This window comes from Moschus berezovskii, chromosome 19 (assembly GCF_049115385.1).
Source record: "Moschus berezovskii isolate FMDL1 chromosome 19, NW_MosBer_1.0, whole genome shotgun sequence".
Classification (NCBI taxonomy): Eukaryota; Metazoa; Chordata; class Mammalia; order Artiodactyla; family Moschidae; genus Moschus; species Moschus berezovskii.
The window spans coordinates 75,067,462-75,084,091 of record NC_142478.1 but is presented as its reverse complement, the minus strand read 5'-3'; the positions used below and the strand labels follow the sequence as shown (position 1 = coordinate 75,084,091).

Below are 16,630 nucleotides of genomic sequence, written 5' to 3'. Positions count from 1 at the left end.
CGTGATCCCCGTCCCCTTCCTGCCGGATCCCCGGCCCGGCCCCCCGCATCTCCGCTCCCCTCGGCCTTCCTTCTCGTTGCGAGGCAGCGTGGCGCGGAGGCTCTGGGTTCTCGGCCCTACTCTAGGCAGAGCCTCAGCTGACTCATCTGTGAAATGGGCATTCAGGAAGCTTAGGTTGCCACGAGACCCAGTCCTCGCCCTAATGTGGTCACCGCCGCGGAACTGCCAAGCGCGAGCTGCCTCTGCCCTCTGAAGCAGCAGCTCCTGTCTCAAACCCTTGGCACACGTGCTGTCCCCTCTACCTGCAGTGCCCTTCCTTCAAAATCCAGACCCAGGACTTTGATCTGCGGGGGTGGCCTTCCCTAATTCCCGGGGGGGTGCAGAATCAGATGCTCCCTCCTTGGGGCGCTCCCAGACCAAACTTCCTCCGTGTGACACTTCGGTGGTCTCTGCTCGTGCCTGTGTGCCCCGTGATCTGCTTTCTGCCTTGTGAGAGTTTGCCAAGGTATAGTGGAAGTCACACAGATCCGCAAACGTATGCGTTTTAATGTTAAGATAATCTCTAGTACGTTGCAGGGTCCCACAGGGGACCAGTCCCAGTAGCGGAAGAGGCAAGCCCGCCCCGCCCCCACCACTGCCAGAAGTCCTCGGCACTGGAGGCCTTGGGTGATGAGCATTTCCTGGAGGCCACCGAGGCCTCTCTGGGGGCGGGGAGGTGAGCCAGGCAGCCGAAGGCAAGCACTGAGGGCGCTCAGGGTCTGCCCGGGGGGTCCTGGGAACTGGAGGTTGGCACTTGCCCCCGGGGGCTCGGCCTCTGTCCCTGGCACCCCAGCGAGCCTGTGTTGTGTGCAAACTCAGGGGCCTTTCCCTGTGAGCCAGGACATGTCACCGGTCCTGTAGGAAAGAGGGAGGAGGCGTGAGGGCAGAGGGCAGCAGGCTCCCCCTGGGCACCAGAAGCAGCGGGCCCTTGAAGACAACAGGGAGCTGTGCGTGGCCCTGGTGCCCGGCAGGGAAGTGCCCTTGGGCAGAGGGGGAGACCACCAGGTGCAGGCTCCGGGCTGAGGTGGGAAAGGCTCAGAGGAAGAAGAGGACGCACGTACTTGCTGGGCAGCACAAACAGCCTTCTCGAAGGCAAGAGGGAGAGACAGAGAAGGCCAGGGAGACGCATGTCATTCCTGCCCCTCCCTTGCTTCCCCGTTTCCAGTGTGAGCTCCCTATCCTGTGGCCGCCAGGCTTTCCTCGGCCCTGGGCAGCGGGGTGGGCGTGGGGTGTGGGGGTCGCTGCAGGTCGGCCGAGCCCACAGGGTGAGTCCCAGTGGCGCCGTGCTGGGATGAGGCTACAGCAGTAATGGCTGCTGCCCGGTGTCCCTCAGATCCCGAGCAACCACCCCAGGACTATGTCAGGACGTCCCCAGGAGCAATGCAAAACATGTTTTTCCAGGGCTGTGTTCTGGGCAGTGGGGTGTCTCGGGCCCCGTGCCTGCCCGGGCAGTGGGTCTTGACCCTTCCCTGCAGCACTGGCCCCGCCCTGGACACAGCCTCCTTCCCTTGTACCCACAAGAGCACAAATAAGCAGCCTGCTCCCAAACCACAACCCTTGTCCCATGTGACACTGTAGCCCTGGGAGCTTCAAGCTGGTTGATGGGGGGATGGGGAGAGCCCCAGGAGGCTCTGGGGGCAGCTCACTGCCGTGGGTAGCTTGAACCAAGGCCTCTGGGACGTCTGCCCCCTCCCCAGGGCCTCCAGCACCCACACTCACTCCACCTCCCGCTTTCGGATGGTGCGGCCAGAGGCCAGAACCTCAGCCACCTTAGACACAATGGGGTCGTAGTTCATGCTGGCCACGGAGATCACCTCGTCGCCCCTGCAGGAAGAGGTGGCCATGCCTGAGGACTGCCAGCAGCAGCCCCTGTCCTTGGAGACCCGGATGCAGCTGGGGCCCAGGGAGGCTCCCACTCAGGACCAAGGGAATGCTCTGACCACCTGGCACCCCCTTGGCCCTGCACAGCTTCTGGTCCCGCGGTACCCCATGAGGCTCCTGCACAGTGGGGTTCAAGGCCGTGACCTGTCCTGGGACCCCGCACTCTACCTGTGTCACTGTCCTCGGTGTAAAAGTAGGAGGTGAACCCCCAGCTCAAGAGCTGACCTGAGATGAAGTGTCCGCCTCCCGTGGGGCGGCTGTGCCCCACCTCTGTGCCCCTCTCCTGGCCGGCCCCCCGCCTAGCTGTACCCCCCTGCCCCTCGGCCCACCGCCCGGCAAAGCCGGCTCCTCCGGAGCAGCGCTTCTCCTGGCCAAGTGCCCCCCGCCTCTCACCCCCGCGGCTCTCACTTGGTGTAAAAAGCCACGAACTTGAGCTCGTCCAGATCCCCCTGAATGATGACGTCGTCGAAGCCTTCTCCGTAACCTGCGGGACGGGCAGAGGGGACGTGGTTTCACCAGGTCCGCGTGCAGCGCCCTTCCCATGATGCCCCCGGGGACCTGTAAGGGGTCCTGGTCCCGCCGCCAGCGAGCTCCTGGCTTCCACCTGCAGCCTCCGTGGTCCCGCCCCCCGATGCTCCTGGCCCCGCCCCGGGGTGCTTCCAGCCCCGATCCCAGGATGCTCCTAACCCCTCCTCGAGATGTTCCTAGCACCGCCCCCCGATGCTCCTGGCCCGGGCCCCGGGATGCTCCTAGCCCCGCCCCAGGATACTCCTAGCCCGGTCCCGGTAAGCTCCTAGCCCCGGCCCCGCACTCCGCCACACCTGGGCCCCGCCCGCGGCCAGGCCCCTTGGTACCTGCGTAGCGCAGGCTCTTGCCGAACATGGCTGTCCACAGGTAGGGCACCGTGCTGATCTCTGCCTCCTGCGCCAGCATGTTCTGGGCCGCCACGCGCCCTGTGGGTCCCGGCGTCGTGAGCGCTCCGCCACGAGCCCTTGCCACCCCTCTATTGCCTGACCCCCTCTCCCACTGCTCTTTGGGGACCCCTGATATGTGGGGCAGGGACGGGGAGTGCCCACCCCTGCTTGCCAATGATGGGTGCACAGGTCACGCGGGACCCAAAGCTGGCCACTGACGTCCAGTGCCTGGACTGGGTCCGGAAGGGACCCTCTTCCCGGGGCCACCACATCAGGTGTCACTCAGACACCTCACCGGACAGGTCAGGTCTGAGGAGGGAGGCGGGACAATGGGGCACCAATGTCCAGGGAAGCAAGAAAGACAGGCTGATTCAGGGCCCAAGACAGAAAGGGGGTGTGGCTCCCCTGTTTGATCGAGGACCCGTCGGACCCCTGCAGTTGGATATCTGTGACCGTCCCCTGGACCCTCCTGGTTAAACGTGAATTATATGACCAGTTCAAAAGCTTGACACTTTTGAACTGTGGTGTTGGAGAAGACTCTTGAGAGTCCCTTGGACTGCAAGGAGATCCACCCAGTCCATCCTGAAAGAAATCAGTCCTGAATATTCATGGGAAGGACTGATGTTAAAGCTGAAGCTCCAATACTTTGGCCACCAGGTGGGAAGAACTGATTCATTTGAAAAGACCCTGATGCTGGGAAAGATTGAAGGTGGGAGGAGAAGGGAACGACAGAAGATGAGATGGTTGAATGGCATCACCGACTCGATGGACATGAGTTTGAGCAAGCTGCAGGAGTTAGTGATGGACAGGGAGGCCTGGTGTGCTGCAGTCCGTGGGGTCGCAAAGAGTCGGACATGACTGAGCGACTGAACTGAACTGATATGAGCAGTCTGTGTTCCTTCAAACATAGTACCAACCGCAGACCTTGGACCGGAACAGAGGCTGGCACCAGGAGAGGGGCTTCAGGCTCAGATGATGTGAGGGTGAAGGGACAGAAGAGGGTGCAGGGCATCTGGCTATCCGGCCTCTGAGAAGCTAACTGGCTGTACCTGCAACTGAGGGGCCCGGACCAGGCGTGTGCAGTGACTGCCCAAGGGGAGGGGGAGGCAGGTTTCCAGGCCTAGATGGCCACCTCCCAGGGGCCTGCAGGCGGCAGCCAGGTTCACAGAGTCTGTCGGGTGGCCCAAAAGGGATGCAGTGGCGAGTTGAACTGGGTTCTACTAACCCCCACCACCCCGGGTGACTGCACGGGTTGGCAAGGACTTCTGAGGAACATGATGTCTGAGGACAGCACAAAAGGAGAGGCTGGTGCAGGGACAGTGGGCTGGGATGCTGTGGTGGGCGGAACCGGGTGCCCAGAGGACGCTGGATAGGTCTAGAGAAGGAGGTGGCAGCGAGCCGGCCCCATCGCCTGCATGAGGCTGGCTGGACGGGCCACCGCAGAGCCGAGAATGGCAGACCCAGGGAGCAGGACCCAGGGGCAGCAGCTGAGGGGCGGGCCTGGGGGGAGGCGGGGCCTGGGACAGCCCCCACCCCCGCTGCCTCCAGGCTGGCAGTACCCTGGGCGTGAGCCATCTGCCAGTGGGGGACGTTCACTTTGCGGTTGTTCCTGCAGGCCAGAGGGAAGGTGACGGCGTCGCCAGCTGCAAACACGCCGGGGATGCTAGTCTGCATCATCTGTGTTGGGGGTGCGGGGCTCATGGGTGGGACAGGCACCCTAAGTGGGTCCTCTCCCACCCCCACCAGCAGCTTGCCCACCTGCCCCAGCAGCCCCACCTTGTTGACTGGGATGAAGCCTCGGGAGTCCAGACTGATGCCACTCTGCCTTAGGAAGCCCGTGGCAGGCACCGCGCCTGGCAGGACAGGGCCACTGTGTCCACGGCAGTCCAGCCCAGCCCATGCCTTCACAGCCCGTCCCCTCTGTGTGGATCCCCAGAGACCCTGGTGCCTCCCATTGGGCCTCAGGTACCACCTCCAAGAAGCTCTCCATGAAGCCCCTGGTGGGGGTGGGCATCTGCATATTGCCCCAGCCCGTACCACCTCCTCCCCCAACTGGCACTTCAGCTGGAGCAGGGGCCAGCTAGAACCTCACCTGTGTCCGCGCAGTTACTGGGCAGGGGTCACTAGAAGCATGCCCCATGCCAGCCCAGGCCAAGTACCGACTCCCCAAGAGCCCTGACTGGTGGGTATGGTCAGACAGGCTGGGGGAGGGAAAGGGACTGGCCCGAGGTCAGCGTCGAGCAAGAGGCGGTGACCCTGCTCCGTGCCGCCGCCCGCCCCCCACTCACCAATGCCCACCACGCAGACGTCAGCCCGCACCACCTTGCTGCTCTTCAGCACGACTTCCTTCAGCTGCGGAGAGCGGCGGGCGGGTGAGCAGCTCCGGGGCACAGGAGAGGGGACAGAAGGGCCTGGGTGGGGGGAGTGGAGGAGGGCCCACCTTGCCCTCTTGGGCCCGCAGCTCTGACACCTCGGTCTGCATGTAGAACTTGACACGGTTGTTCTCAAACATCTGCCAGGCGGTGGGGTGGGATGGGGCAGGGGGTGCAGGGGTGAGAGCTGAACGGGAGGGACGGGGCAGGCGGGGGCCCGGCGCGGTGGGTCCCCAGGGGGGCTCACCTTCATGAGGGCGCGGCCGACGCGCTCCCCCAGGAACCTCCTGAAGGGTGTCTCCTCCAGCTCCACCACGGACACCGAGTGGGCCTTCTCGGTCAGGTAGGCGGCCACCTCCATCCCTGGGGAGGGGCGGGGGGCAGCGGGCTGGCACCCTGCACCGCCCCTGCCATTGCTGCCCCGGGCCCCCCGGCTGCTCACCCAGGAAGCCGGCCCCCACGACCACGGCGCTGCGACCCCGGGCCAGCCTCGCCGCGCGGTTGGCGTCCTCGGGCGTCCGGATGGTGAGCACGTTCTCCACGTCTTTGCCTTTGCAGCTCAGGGTCCTGGGGCTGGGACGGGCCGGCATTGGGGAGGGCGGCTCCCGGCCCCAGGCCCCGCCCCCGCCCGGCCCAGGCCCCGCCCCGCCCGCCCGGCGCGCGGGGCCCCGCCCACCTGCTCCCGGGCGCCAGCAGCAGCTTGCTGTACTCCAGCTTGAAGCCGTCCTTGAACACGGCCTTCTTGTTTCTCACGTCCACCGTGGCCACCTGGGACCCCGCGGGGCAGAGCGCGGCCTCCGGGTCCTCCACCGCGCCCCGCGCCCGCCAGGCCCTCCGGGCAGCTCCCCACCCGCTGCGCCTTCCTCCCGCACCGGGCACGCCCTCTCACGCGTCAGCCGCTCCTCCTCCTCAAAGCCCTGCCGAAGCCCCTCCCTGGGGCCCTGTGTGTACTATGACCCCCCCCAGGCCTGGGGCACCCCTGGGTGCCTGGGCCCCTGGACGGGGGGATGCGGACCACACCCACACCTCCAGGGGCCTCAAGCCCGCCCTCCACGGCGCCCAGGAAGCCCTCCCAAACCTGCTCCCCCGCCTCGTCCGCACCTGGGCCTCGGTGAGCACCTCGATGCCGTGGGCGCGGAAGAACTCCTTGGGCCTCAGGGCCAGCTGCTCCGGCTGTGCGTCCAGCGACTGCCGGGGACGCCGGCTTGAGACGGGGCCAGGCGGCCACCGTCCCCTTAGCAGCTGAGGACCGGGGCCTCGTGGGTGCGGGGCAGCCTGGGCCACACAGAGGCTCCAGGGCGGATCTCCCCCGACCAGACCTCCTGGGTACCATAGACGCGACTGGCACGAGCAGAGAGGGCAGCCGCCCCGACCCCCGGGCGGCGACCAGCACGGTCCCGGGGGTGGGGGGCGGGGGGCAGAGGGGCGAGGGTCTGGCCCCGCCCAGCGCCTCTCACGCCCCGCCCACCCCATTCGCGCCCCGCCCACCTTGCTGAGCTTGGGCCGGTCGTAGGGAAGGTGGCGGTCCAGCGTGCACAGCACGATCCGGTCTGAGAAGCCCTCCTGCCGCAGCGTCTCCGCGCACACCAGGCCGGCTGCCCCTGAGCGGAGGGGACGGCGGGGGACGGGTGTCAGGAGCCCCCTCCCCAACCCACCCTGCCCCCGAGGACCCACCACCAACCTGCGCCCACGATCAGCACGTTGGTGCTGCCGCTGTGGCCGGCGCTTGGTGAGATGCAGGTGGCCATCACCTTGGTCCTTCGCTGCAGCTGCAAGGCCTGGGGGCCGCCGGCAAGCTGGGGGCAGCTGGGAGCGGAGGTCGCCGCCATCCCCCCGTGCCCACCCAGCGGGCCAGGCTCTCCTGCCCCGGTGGTGCCTCTTCCCCACCGGGGAAGCCCTTTGCCTGCTTTCCTTTTACTGGGCCAGCTGGCCAGGCGCCCTCCCACCCCAGGGACCCAGAGGCCCTCCCCGCTGCCTCTCCCTCTGCCTGAGTCACCCAGTCCCCCGCCCTCACCTGCTTGCTGGCCCGGACGTACACCTTCTCCTTCTCGATCTTCACCTGCAAGGGCTGTGGAACTCAGGCCCGGGCTTTGGGGTGCTCCGGCCCCTGAACCCCCCAGAGCTCACCCCACTGCACGCCTGGCCCCACCTGGAACTTGTGCAGACTGTCCAGGCCCGGGAAGTCCTCCAGGTCCCCGGTGCTGACGTTGAAGCAGGCGCCGTGCCAGGGGCAACGGACTCGGCCACGGGACAGCACTCCTGGAGGGGGCAGGGCTGGGCCACCAGCAGGGGCCCCGCTCCAAGGGCACCACAGTCCCATCCCCACGGCCCCAGAGCCCCCCGCCAACACATGGGGCCCCGGGGCCTGGTGTTGGTCCGCCCCACCCCTGCGGGCACCCACACCTCACCTTTCACCAGGGGCGCGCCGTAGTGCGGACACTTGTGGCCCAGGGCGTGGAACTCTCCATTGTCCTTCACCAGCAACACCTTCCCCCAGCCCAGCTCCACCTCCCGCATCCTGGGGGTAGGGGGGCTGCCCTCAGAGGCCAGGGAGCAGGCCCCAGCCCCAGACAAGTGGCAGCCTCGGAGGCTGGATGTGGAGCTGGTCGTGGGTCCCTTCCAGGCCGTGTGCCCACCCCCGCCTCCCACGTCCTCCCAGGCCCAGCACCCACTGGCCGTTCTCCAGGTCCTTGATGTGGCAGACAGCGGCCTCCACACAGTCCTGGGCACCGGGGTAGGGGTGGGGGGCGGGCAGGCGCTCCTCTGCGTGGAAGTGTCGGGCGGCGCCATTGCCCTGGTAGGCCCGGGGGCTGCCCTTGCCGCCAGCAGACAGCTCCTCCTTGCCCCGGTCCTTCTCAGGCAGCACCACCTCAATCTTGAGCTCCACTGCAGGCGGGCGGGGTGGGGGTGAGCCTCCAGCCCGGCCCATCCCTCACCCACCCCTCCAGTGGGAGGCAGAACAGAGGTGCTGGGGGCGCCCTGGGCAAGCTCGAAGTGATGTCTCGTGCGCTTTTTCCCTCACTAACAAAATGAGCCCGGGGCACCAGCAGTGCGCATTCGCCCCGGGAGGGCCCCTTCTCCAGGAACCCACATGCAGCTGAGAATTTGGGGCTGGAACCCTGCTGACCCCGAGGGCGCGGCCACCACGGAGGACGGGGGCGGCCTGAGACACGCGGGACACAGCCCTGGTCACGGTCCCTGGGTGAATCTGGGTAACTGAGGTCTGCAGAGCTTTGAAATTTTTTCAAAATTAAACGAAAACGTGTATATGCCACATAGTTTCAACTGGAGATAGCTGCGCTGGCCAGCTGGAGAACCCTTCATCCCAGGCGCTAGGTGCAGGGGGTCTTGGGGGTGGACCCCACCCGGCAAGTGTGTGCGGAGGGCACAGGCGTAGCCCCTCCCATGGGGCCAACTGGGGGGCACTTAGTGCGATTATCAGTTTATACTTCTCCGCATTTTCCAAATTCCCTACCACGAGCCTCAGGTATTTTTCTAATTAGAAGGGAACAATAAACAGAATTTTCAGCAGTGATAATCCGGCCTCCTGGCCCGCGGCTGCAGGAAGCGGGGCTGAGCACAGGGCGCTGAGCCCTTGGCACAGCGTGGGCGCCCCACCCCCTCCAACCCTGGGCCCCTGAGCCCCCAGGCCCCTCCCCCCAGACCTGACCTCCAGAAACAAAGAGCCCAGGTGGCTTCTCGGGGCCTTAGCCCAAGCGGCGGTCCCCTTGGCCTGGGCCCTTGTCCGTTCCTAGCACAGCTCAGCCCTGCCCATCCTCCTACACAGCCCAGGGGTTGCCTCCACTGGCGGCCCCCCATGCTGCCCTAACCCCCCAGCCTGGCCCAGCCCCTCATCCCTCCATCCCAGCACTCCACATGCACCCCACCCAAGGGCTGAACGTGGTTCCCTGATTCCAGGGGGGAGGAAGGGCCCACCCACACATTGCACTGAAGCTGTTGTGTCAGGTGGGTGCCTCTGGGTGGGCTGGGTTTTTGCCTTCATTTTCCATACTCGCTATAATGGCGATAGAATGTTTTCAGAAGAATTAAAAAGAAAAATACTCTGGACTCAGCTGACACCAGTTACGCGAGCTGCAGAGACCAGAGCTCACAGGAGCAGCCTGGCAGAGGCCCAGAGGACAGCCAAGCCCAGTTGTTTTCATCCTTCATCCTCCAACAGAAGACCCAAGGTGCTCGATGATGCAGTCTAAGGGGAAGGCGTTAAGGCAGGAGCCGTGGGGGACCCTCAGCCCCTTTCAGCGGATGCCTTCATTGTAAAATGGAAAGAACAGAGCTCGCCTCCTTGGGGGCAGTGCGGCTGAAGGAAATAATACATGCAACTTAGAGCAGATGGCCAATAGGTGAAGCTGGTTAGCAGTGTTTTATTGCTCATCTCTGAGCCTCCTGGTGGCCACAGCAAAGAAGGAAAGCCTTCAGTAGCAATAGTGCCCTAATCAAAGGAAGCTGACCAGGGACTTCCCTGGCTGCACAGTGGATAAGAATCTGCCCACCAATGCAGGGGATCTTGGGTTTGATCCCTGGTCCGGGAAGATTCCACATACAGCGGAGCGACTAAGCCGTGCACCACAGCTTCCGAGCCTGTGTACCCAGACTATTGAAGCCCTTCTGCCTTGAGCCTGTGCTCTGCAATGAGAAACCACCACGATGAGAAGCCCACACACCGCAACGAAGGGCGGACCCTGCTGGCTGCAGCTAGAGAAAGCCCAGGCAAAGCGGTGAAGACCGTGTAACAAGAGCAGTGACAAAGGCAGGTGACCAGACGCCGAGAGACCTGCACTTCCTCCCAAGCTCTGAGCTTAGAAAGGACCGGCTTGGAGCACTTCCCGAGAAACACGGGGCCCCCGGGGCCCGGGGTGTGTTGTGACGTGCACTGAGCCACAGGGGCCCTGGAGATGGAAAGGGAGCACTTCACCCGAGCCTCTTGTACTCCTTCTGGTCCCCCTGTGGGTTGGGGGCCCCCAGAGAACTCTCCTGGCTGGAAGGCTCTCACTCCCATGCACTGAAACTCCCGAGCCTCAACCCCAGACCTGCCCCGAGTGGGCCCCAGGGGCCTGAGTTCCTGCCCCCCTGCCACAGCCCACAGGGAGGGCCTCTGGGTGCCAGGCCCTGTGCCAAGCGCACCAGCCCGTGCGGGGGCACAGTTACTAGGCCCATTTCACGGTGAGAACACAGAGGTTCAGAGAGGTGACGTCACCTGCCCGGAGCAGGCACCGGATTTGAGCTTAAGAGCACTGCCCCTGGTGCGATAAGAGAGACCCATCCCTGTCCTGGGGGTCCTGGGTCTGGGCTGTGAGAGCGGCAGGAGGCCCCCTGCGCCAAGGCGTCCAGCCAGCCCAGCAGCCCTACAGGAGCCTGCTACAGGGCCAGCCAGCACCCTAGGGTCCACTGCCGACGGGTAGGAGTCGAGGTCAAGACAGTTACGTCTTTCGCCCAAGGGCTGGGTTTCCACAGCTCGGGAGCAGGGGGCCAGGTGCAGGGGGCCCTCTGCTTGGCCTGGCACCCCCTTGCCCCCAGGTTCCTCCTCAGGCCCAGGGAGAGGAGAAAAGGCTCGCAGGCTTCCAGGTCGTGGAGCCGCTGGCTGTCAGGTAAGGGCAGCTGGGCAAGCCAGGCAGGGTGGGGATGTCCTCCACCAATGGGGAGTGTGTCCAGAGAGGCCGAGGAGGCAGCCCAAGGTCACACAGCGGTCAGAAGAGATGGCAGGGCTGGACCTGTCCGCCCCACCTCTGAGTGGTCTTGAGAGCTCAGGCTTATTATTTTGGGGGGGTGGGTGAGGCTCAGAGAGGTTGCTCGCATGCCCTGGGTCACACGGTGCCCGGGGTCTCCCCAGAGCCCCCTTCCTCATCCCTGAGGGGGACAGACACCCCCCGGACCCGCCCCCAGCAGCAGGAGGAAGCCTCCCCTCCCCTCTCCGAGAAAGGCACTGCCATTGTTCCCACCTCCAGCACCCTGAGCCCCAGATAAAGAGGGCTCCAGCCGCCCCCCCCTGCCCGCAGCGTTAGCATTCGGCGGCCTCCGGCTCTGACCTACTTCGGAGCCAGTGGGGGAGGGACGGAGGGAGGCAAGAAGGGAAGAGGTACCTGGCTTGGGCTTGGAGAAGCAGCCGCCCATGGCGCAGGGCCTGTGGGCAGGAGGGCGTGCTGAGTGGCGGCCGTGGGAGGCCTAGGGTGCCCCCTGGGGGGTTGGGACCCCTGCGGCTCTCAGAGATGCTGGCACTGCCATCCCAGCGGGAGCTGCCTCCAGGACCTGCGGGGAGAAGGGCAGCTTCGGGACCAAGGCTTGGATGAGGCTGTGGGTAGAGACAGAGAGAGGGAGCCGGGGGGCTTCGGAAAGGGGCCGAGATGGGGCTGGGCCCCTGAGGCGTCATGGACCACACCTCCCTCCCGGCCCCCCATGCTCAGTACCCTCACTCCCCTCCCCTCTGGCCTGCCCCACCTTGGGCCCAGGAACCTCCCCACACCCCCGATTTCTGCAGCCCTCAGAGTGCTACTGCCCGGGAGCCCTGGGGCCCTCCATTCTCCAGGGCGAACACCGTGCCTGGGGTCAGACCCGGGTTGCCTTGACCGATCAGAGCTCCTCCTCCTGGGGGGGCGCATTTAGCGCTCCCTGGCCCTGCCCCGACCTCGGCGGGCAGCCCTGGTACCCACCTCCTCCAAGGGCAGCTGCTGCCTCCCGTCCCAGCGCCAGAGTGGACTGAGGCCGCCCGTCCGGGAAGGCAGGGCCAGGGGCAGGGGTCCAGGAGGCGGCCCAGCGTCCACCCCTCCCCCAGCGCGTCGAGGCCAGGAGGGCCGGGGGCGGGGCCGGGGGCAGGCCACTGGTCCCCAGGGAAACCCAGCTCCATGTGAACAGAAGTGGGCTGCCCGCCCAGGCCCAACGGGGTGGGGGAAACAGAGGCCAGGCACACCGCCCCACTTCCGCCCCCCTCCCCCGCTCTTCTCCAAAGCCTCTGATGTTGGGGTTCTGCCCAAAAGCAAATGGAGACACGGGAGGGGGCCAGGGGTGTGCCAGGGTCAAGCAGCAGGTAGGGGCATCCAGGTGGCCTCCCACCTAGTGACTTCCAGACAGACAGGGACCCAGGAAGGCCCTGTACCGCCCTGCAAGCCGCGGGGCTGAGGAGGGGTCACCCCATCCTCCAAGAGACCCCCGCGGCCAAGGAGCTCCCAGGACCACAGGGGGGCTGCCTGGAGCATGCAGCTTACATGCTGGACTCGGAGGGCCCAGGACGGAGCTGTGGCTGCATCGTCTACACTGGTCTCCCCACACTTATCTCCCCCAAAATTCTTCCTGGAGCTTAAGCAGCTGAGGTCCACCTGGTCTGGTTCAGATCCCAGCAAGGGCCCCAGAGGGCGCCTGAGAGCATGGGGCCCGGGAACTGCAGGGAGTCTGGTGGGGACCGTCTACTGCCTGGCACCCATCTCACCGCCCTGGCCGGCCACCGCAGGGGAGGTGGCACCTGAAGGTCACCCGGGCACAGCCTTGCTCTTTCCCCCGCTCACCGCCAAGGCAGGTCGGTGAGACGGGGCCTCCACCCGCCCCGCCTGCCCCTCCCTGGGCTCACGGGTGCTCCTCCCCAGGCCCTGGCTCAGGCCTGCCCACCGCCCTCCTGCCTGACCTACGGCCTCGCTGCTGGGCCACCGACACCCCAGAAAAGGGGTGATCTCAACCTGCCTGCAGGCGCCTGTCGAGCCTGTCCCTCCTTCCCAGGTGCCCAGGTCTTGGGCCTGGAGAGAGATTTGCTGGGGATGGAAACCTCCCCAGAGCTACTATGTGCCAGGGTGGCATGGAGACCCCCCGCCCCCATGGGTCCAGACACCCCCACCAAGCAAAGGCCCTTGGCAGGACACAAGAGGGCACCCCGAGACTTGGCAGACTACCGTCCCTGTCCACAAACTGCCCAAACTGCAAACAGTTGTTACAGTCCCTTAGCCCTCTGGGACCCGCGAGTGTCCCCTGAACAGCCCAGGGCCCCCGCTCCCCATTCCTCCAGTCCGATCTTCACTGGAGGGTCCCCTGAGCCCTTCCCATACCCACCCCGAGGGGCACCCCCAGCAGCTGGCTTCGTTCTCTGGGGCAGCGTCTGAGCTCCGCCGCCACCGGCCCCCGAGGTGGAGGGCGCTGTGGCCGCATCTCCCCCGCACGTGCAGCCCGCCCCTCTGGGAGGCCCTTTCCAGCCTCCCTCCGGGACCCCCACCGGCCCAGGAAGGGGATCAGCGCACGGAGGGGCCCCCGCGGCCGCGAGCGGGCGGGAGTCAGGGGAGCGGAGGCCGAGGAGAGAGGGGCGCCCCGCGCCGCCGCCCCTCCGCCGCGCCGCCCCCTGCCCCGCGGGCTCACCTGCGCTCTGGCGCCTCCCGGGCCGCGGGCGGGCGGGGCGGGGCCGGCGCTGCGGCGACACTGCGGCCGGAGCCGGGAGCCAGCGCCGGCCCGCGCCGCGGAAGTGGGGCGGCCCGGGCAGGCCGCGGGGCCTCGGCCCCGGGCGCCGGCGGGGTCTGGGGCCCTGGCACCCTGGCGACCCCCGTGGGGCTCCAGGCTGGCGGCAGGCCGGTCCTTTTTCCTCTCCTTTCTTTCCTGTCTTGGAACCAGGGGCTGCTGGCAGCGTGGGGGCAGTGGAACCTCCCGCAGAAAGCTCCCAAAGCGAGTCCAACTGACCCCGGCTTCTCGATGGCTTTGGGGTTCAGCTCGGTCCCTCCCCTGCCACACACACAACGCCTTCCACTTTGTATTTTAGGGTAGTGTCTCTTTCCCAACTGTCGTTGCATGTGGAGAACTGCCCAGGTCCCTGTAAATTGTGGTGCACCCTGACTGCGTGTCGTGTCCCCTCCTCCAGGAAGCCCTCCCTGGGCAGCCTCTCTCCCCTAGCCTGGAGGTGCTGTTCCTGCTCCGGGGCCCTCCCAGAGTTTCCCAGTGCTGAACTTCTAGCCTGTGCTGTGCTTGGGTGGGGCTGGCACTCAACGAACCGTTCACTCGGCCCCGTGGGCCTCCGACCGGCGTCTCCCGGGCTGGCTGGCGTTGAGTCCTTTTATGCACCATCTCCCCCGTTTCTGGGCCTCCCTCCCCGCCGGCAGGGGTGCCAGGCTGACCAGTCTTCGAGGCGGTCCCTCTTTGTTGCAGGCAAACACCCGGGGGACAGGCATATCTCCCCACGTCTTACAGACGGGGGAGCTTGGGGAGGCACCTGAGGGCAGGGGCAGGACCTGCGAGGGTCACTTCTGCAGGCGGGCGTGGGGCCGGAGGCTGCAGGGGGCAGGGGTCACCTCGGTCCACCCCTCCCTGCTCCTGCCACAGGAGGGGCCCCGACATGGGCAGATGGTGCTGCTTGGTGGGGTGCCCTGGGCCTCCATCCAGCCTGCCCCGACTGCACCCCTTGCTGACCTTGCAGACCTGTCCCTGCGCCCCCCACCCCCCCAAGCCAGGAAGACACTGCGCCCTGGGAGAACAGTGGCTGTGGCTTCGTGGCCGTTCTTTGCTCTTCACGGCAGCCAGAGCAGGGAGGTTCTGTGTCGTCTCCGTGTTACAGATGTGAGACCCGAGGCTCAGGGGGCTTGGGGGCCCCCCAGAGCCACGCTGCTGGTGAGGGGTGGGTCCTGGCCAGGCTGACAACGCGGAGCAGGGGAATGGGGGCGTCTGCAGTGCAGGGCTCCTGTCCTGGCCTGTGAGTTCTTTGAGTCAGTGAGCCCTTTGTGCCCCGGGTCCCCCAGGAATCTGGGGGTGCCTGCAGTGCCCGCCCACGGGGCTCCTCCAGGACAGCAGACAGGTGCAGCCTGGGACACGGCGGTGCTCAGGGTGGGTCTGGGGGCTGCGAGGAGGTTGAGGACAGGGTGGGGGGGTGCCCTGGCGTGGGGCAGCGGCGACGGCACCCTCGTGGAGCAGAGCGCAAATGGAAGGCTGGCGGGCAGCCGCTGCGAGGGCCCCGGCTCAGAGGTGATACGTGTGGACCTGGGGGTCCTCGGGCCGCCCGAGGTCCTCACCTTGCCCCAGGAGGAGATCCGTCCCGGTGGCCTGGACGGCACCCGACGAGGCCCCAGAAGCGAGGGAGGGCTACCCAGCGGACAGCTCAGAGGCCGTGGCGAGCTGCGGGTGAGGGGGAGCTGTGAAGTGAGGGCACAGCACCCCCTGGAGGCCGGCCCGAGGCCCGTGGCGCCTTCCCTGGGTCTTCGGTTCTTGCCGGGGGCCTAAGGTGGATTTCCAAATGGGGAGACCTCCATGTGCCTACCTGGCCCCCCGGTAAAGTGGGGAGGGGGCTGTTACAGCACAGCCAACATCCGAGCTGTGGCCAGCTGTGTGAGGGACAAGCGGGTCACTGCAGCCCGGCCTCCCTACCCACATTGCCGGTCGGTCCACACAGCCCGTGTCCCAGAGCCCCCAGGGTCCTCGGGGCTCCCCCACCCCGCTGGAGCCAGCTCCCACCCCAGCCTCAGCGCTCCCCAAGTTGCTGGAACCAGTTCTGATTCCAGTCCCCATGGAATTTTATGTTGTTTTTCATTTTTGTCTTCCAAGATGTTTTCTATTTGTAAATTAATTTCAAAATAGAAAAAAAAAAACAGCCTCCAACAAACAAAACAACAAGAACACTGGCAACAACTTCCACACCTGAGACATTCAGATGGACTAGTACAAGTTGCTTCAGTTCAGTTCAGTCGCTCAGTCGTGTCCAACTCTTTGTGACCCCATGGACTGCAGGGGTAGAGAGACCCGCCAGGCCTCCCTGTCCATCACCAACTCCCAGAGTTCACTCAAACTCGTGTCCATTGAGTCAGTGATGCCATCCAACCATCTCATCCTCGGTTGTCCCCTTCTCCTCCTGCCTTCAGTCTTTCCCAGCATCAGGATCTTTTCCAATGAGTCAGCTCTTCGCATCAGGTGGCCACAGGACTGGAGTTTCAGCTTCAGCATCAGTCCTTCCCATGAACACCCAAGACCGATCTCCTTTAGGATGGACTGGTTGGATCTCCTTGCAGTCCAAGGGACTCTCAAGAGTCTTCTCCAGCACCACAGTTCAAAAGCATCAATTCTTCGGTGTTCAGCTTTCTTTGTAAGTCCAACTCTCACATCCATACATGACTACTGGAAAAACTATAGCTTTGACTAGACAGACCTCTGTCAGCGAAGTAATGTCTCTGCTTTTTAATATGCTGTCTAGGTTGGTCGTAACTTTTCTTCCAAGGAGCAACCGTCGTTTAATTTCATGGCTGCAGTCACCATCTGCAGTTGAGTTTGGAGTCCCCCAAAATAAAGTCTGTCACTGTTTCCCCATATATTTGCAATGAAGTGATGGGACCAGATGCCATGATCTGTTTTCTGAATGGATAGAATATTTATTGTTCAGCGATAAGCCAGGTGTCTACAGATTTGTAAAATGTATTTTTGCATAGATCACTGGAGAGTGTAAATTGAGGCAATCCTTGCACT

The 16,630-nt window shown here is 65.1% G+C and overlaps 1 protein-coding gene across 4 annotated transcripts; it reads right to left on the bottom strand.

Annotated features, from left to right (window-relative positions):
* Positions 1 to 519: 519 nt before the first annotated feature.
* Positions 520 to 11,469, bottom strand: AIFM3 (AIF family member 3). 4 transcript variants are annotated; one of them, XR_016035384.1, is made up of 19 exons: positions 11,305 to 11,469; positions 7,879 to 8,092; positions 7,615 to 7,724; positions 7,356 to 7,465; positions 7,221 to 7,265; positions 6,888 to 6,984; positions 6,695 to 6,807; positions 6,308 to 6,394; positions 5,883 to 5,974; positions 5,649 to 5,779; positions 5,454 to 5,569; positions 5,275 to 5,346; positions 5,123 to 5,186; positions 4,611 to 4,687; positions 4,060 to 4,511; positions 2,775 to 2,873; positions 2,329 to 2,404; positions 1,759 to 1,863; positions 520 to 894 (listed from the first exon to the last, which is right to left on the bottom strand). XR_016035384.1 is itself a non-coding variant. In XM_088828390.1 (19 exons), the coding sequence occupies exons 1-19, from the start codon at positions 11,333 to 11,335 to the stop codon at positions 855 to 857; spliced, it is 1,797 nt and encodes a 598-aa protein (XP_088684516.1). In that variant the 5' UTR covers positions 11,336 to 11,469; the 3' UTR covers positions 520 to 854. The 4 variants fall into 4 exon arrangements, 3 of the variants coding, with proteins under 3 accessions (XP_088684516.1, XP_088684517.1, XP_088684515.1); XM_088828390.1 differs by having other exon boundaries at positions 4,394 to 4,511; XM_088828391.1 differs by lacking the exons at positions 4,060 to 4,511; positions 4,611 to 4,687.
* Between the last annotated feature and the right edge of the window lie 5,161 nt (positions 11,470 to 16,630).

What these genes read in the sequence shown, in the direction of transcription:
- AIFM3 (XM_088828389.1), bottom strand. Translation starts at nt 11,335, where the DNA reads ATGGGCGGCTGCTTCTCCAAGCCCAAGCCAG. An exon ending in CGGCGCGCCCCTGGTGAAAG is followed by an intron (nt 7,466 to 7,614) that starts GTGAGGTGTGGG and finishes TGCCCCCTCCAG; the next exon opens with GAGTGCTGTCCCGTGGCCGA. An exon ending in ACGTCCGGGCCAGCAAGCAG is followed by an intron (nt 6,985 to 7,220) that starts GTGAGGGCGGGG and finishes GGCGGCCCCCAG; the next exon opens with GCCTTGCAGCTGCAGCGAAG.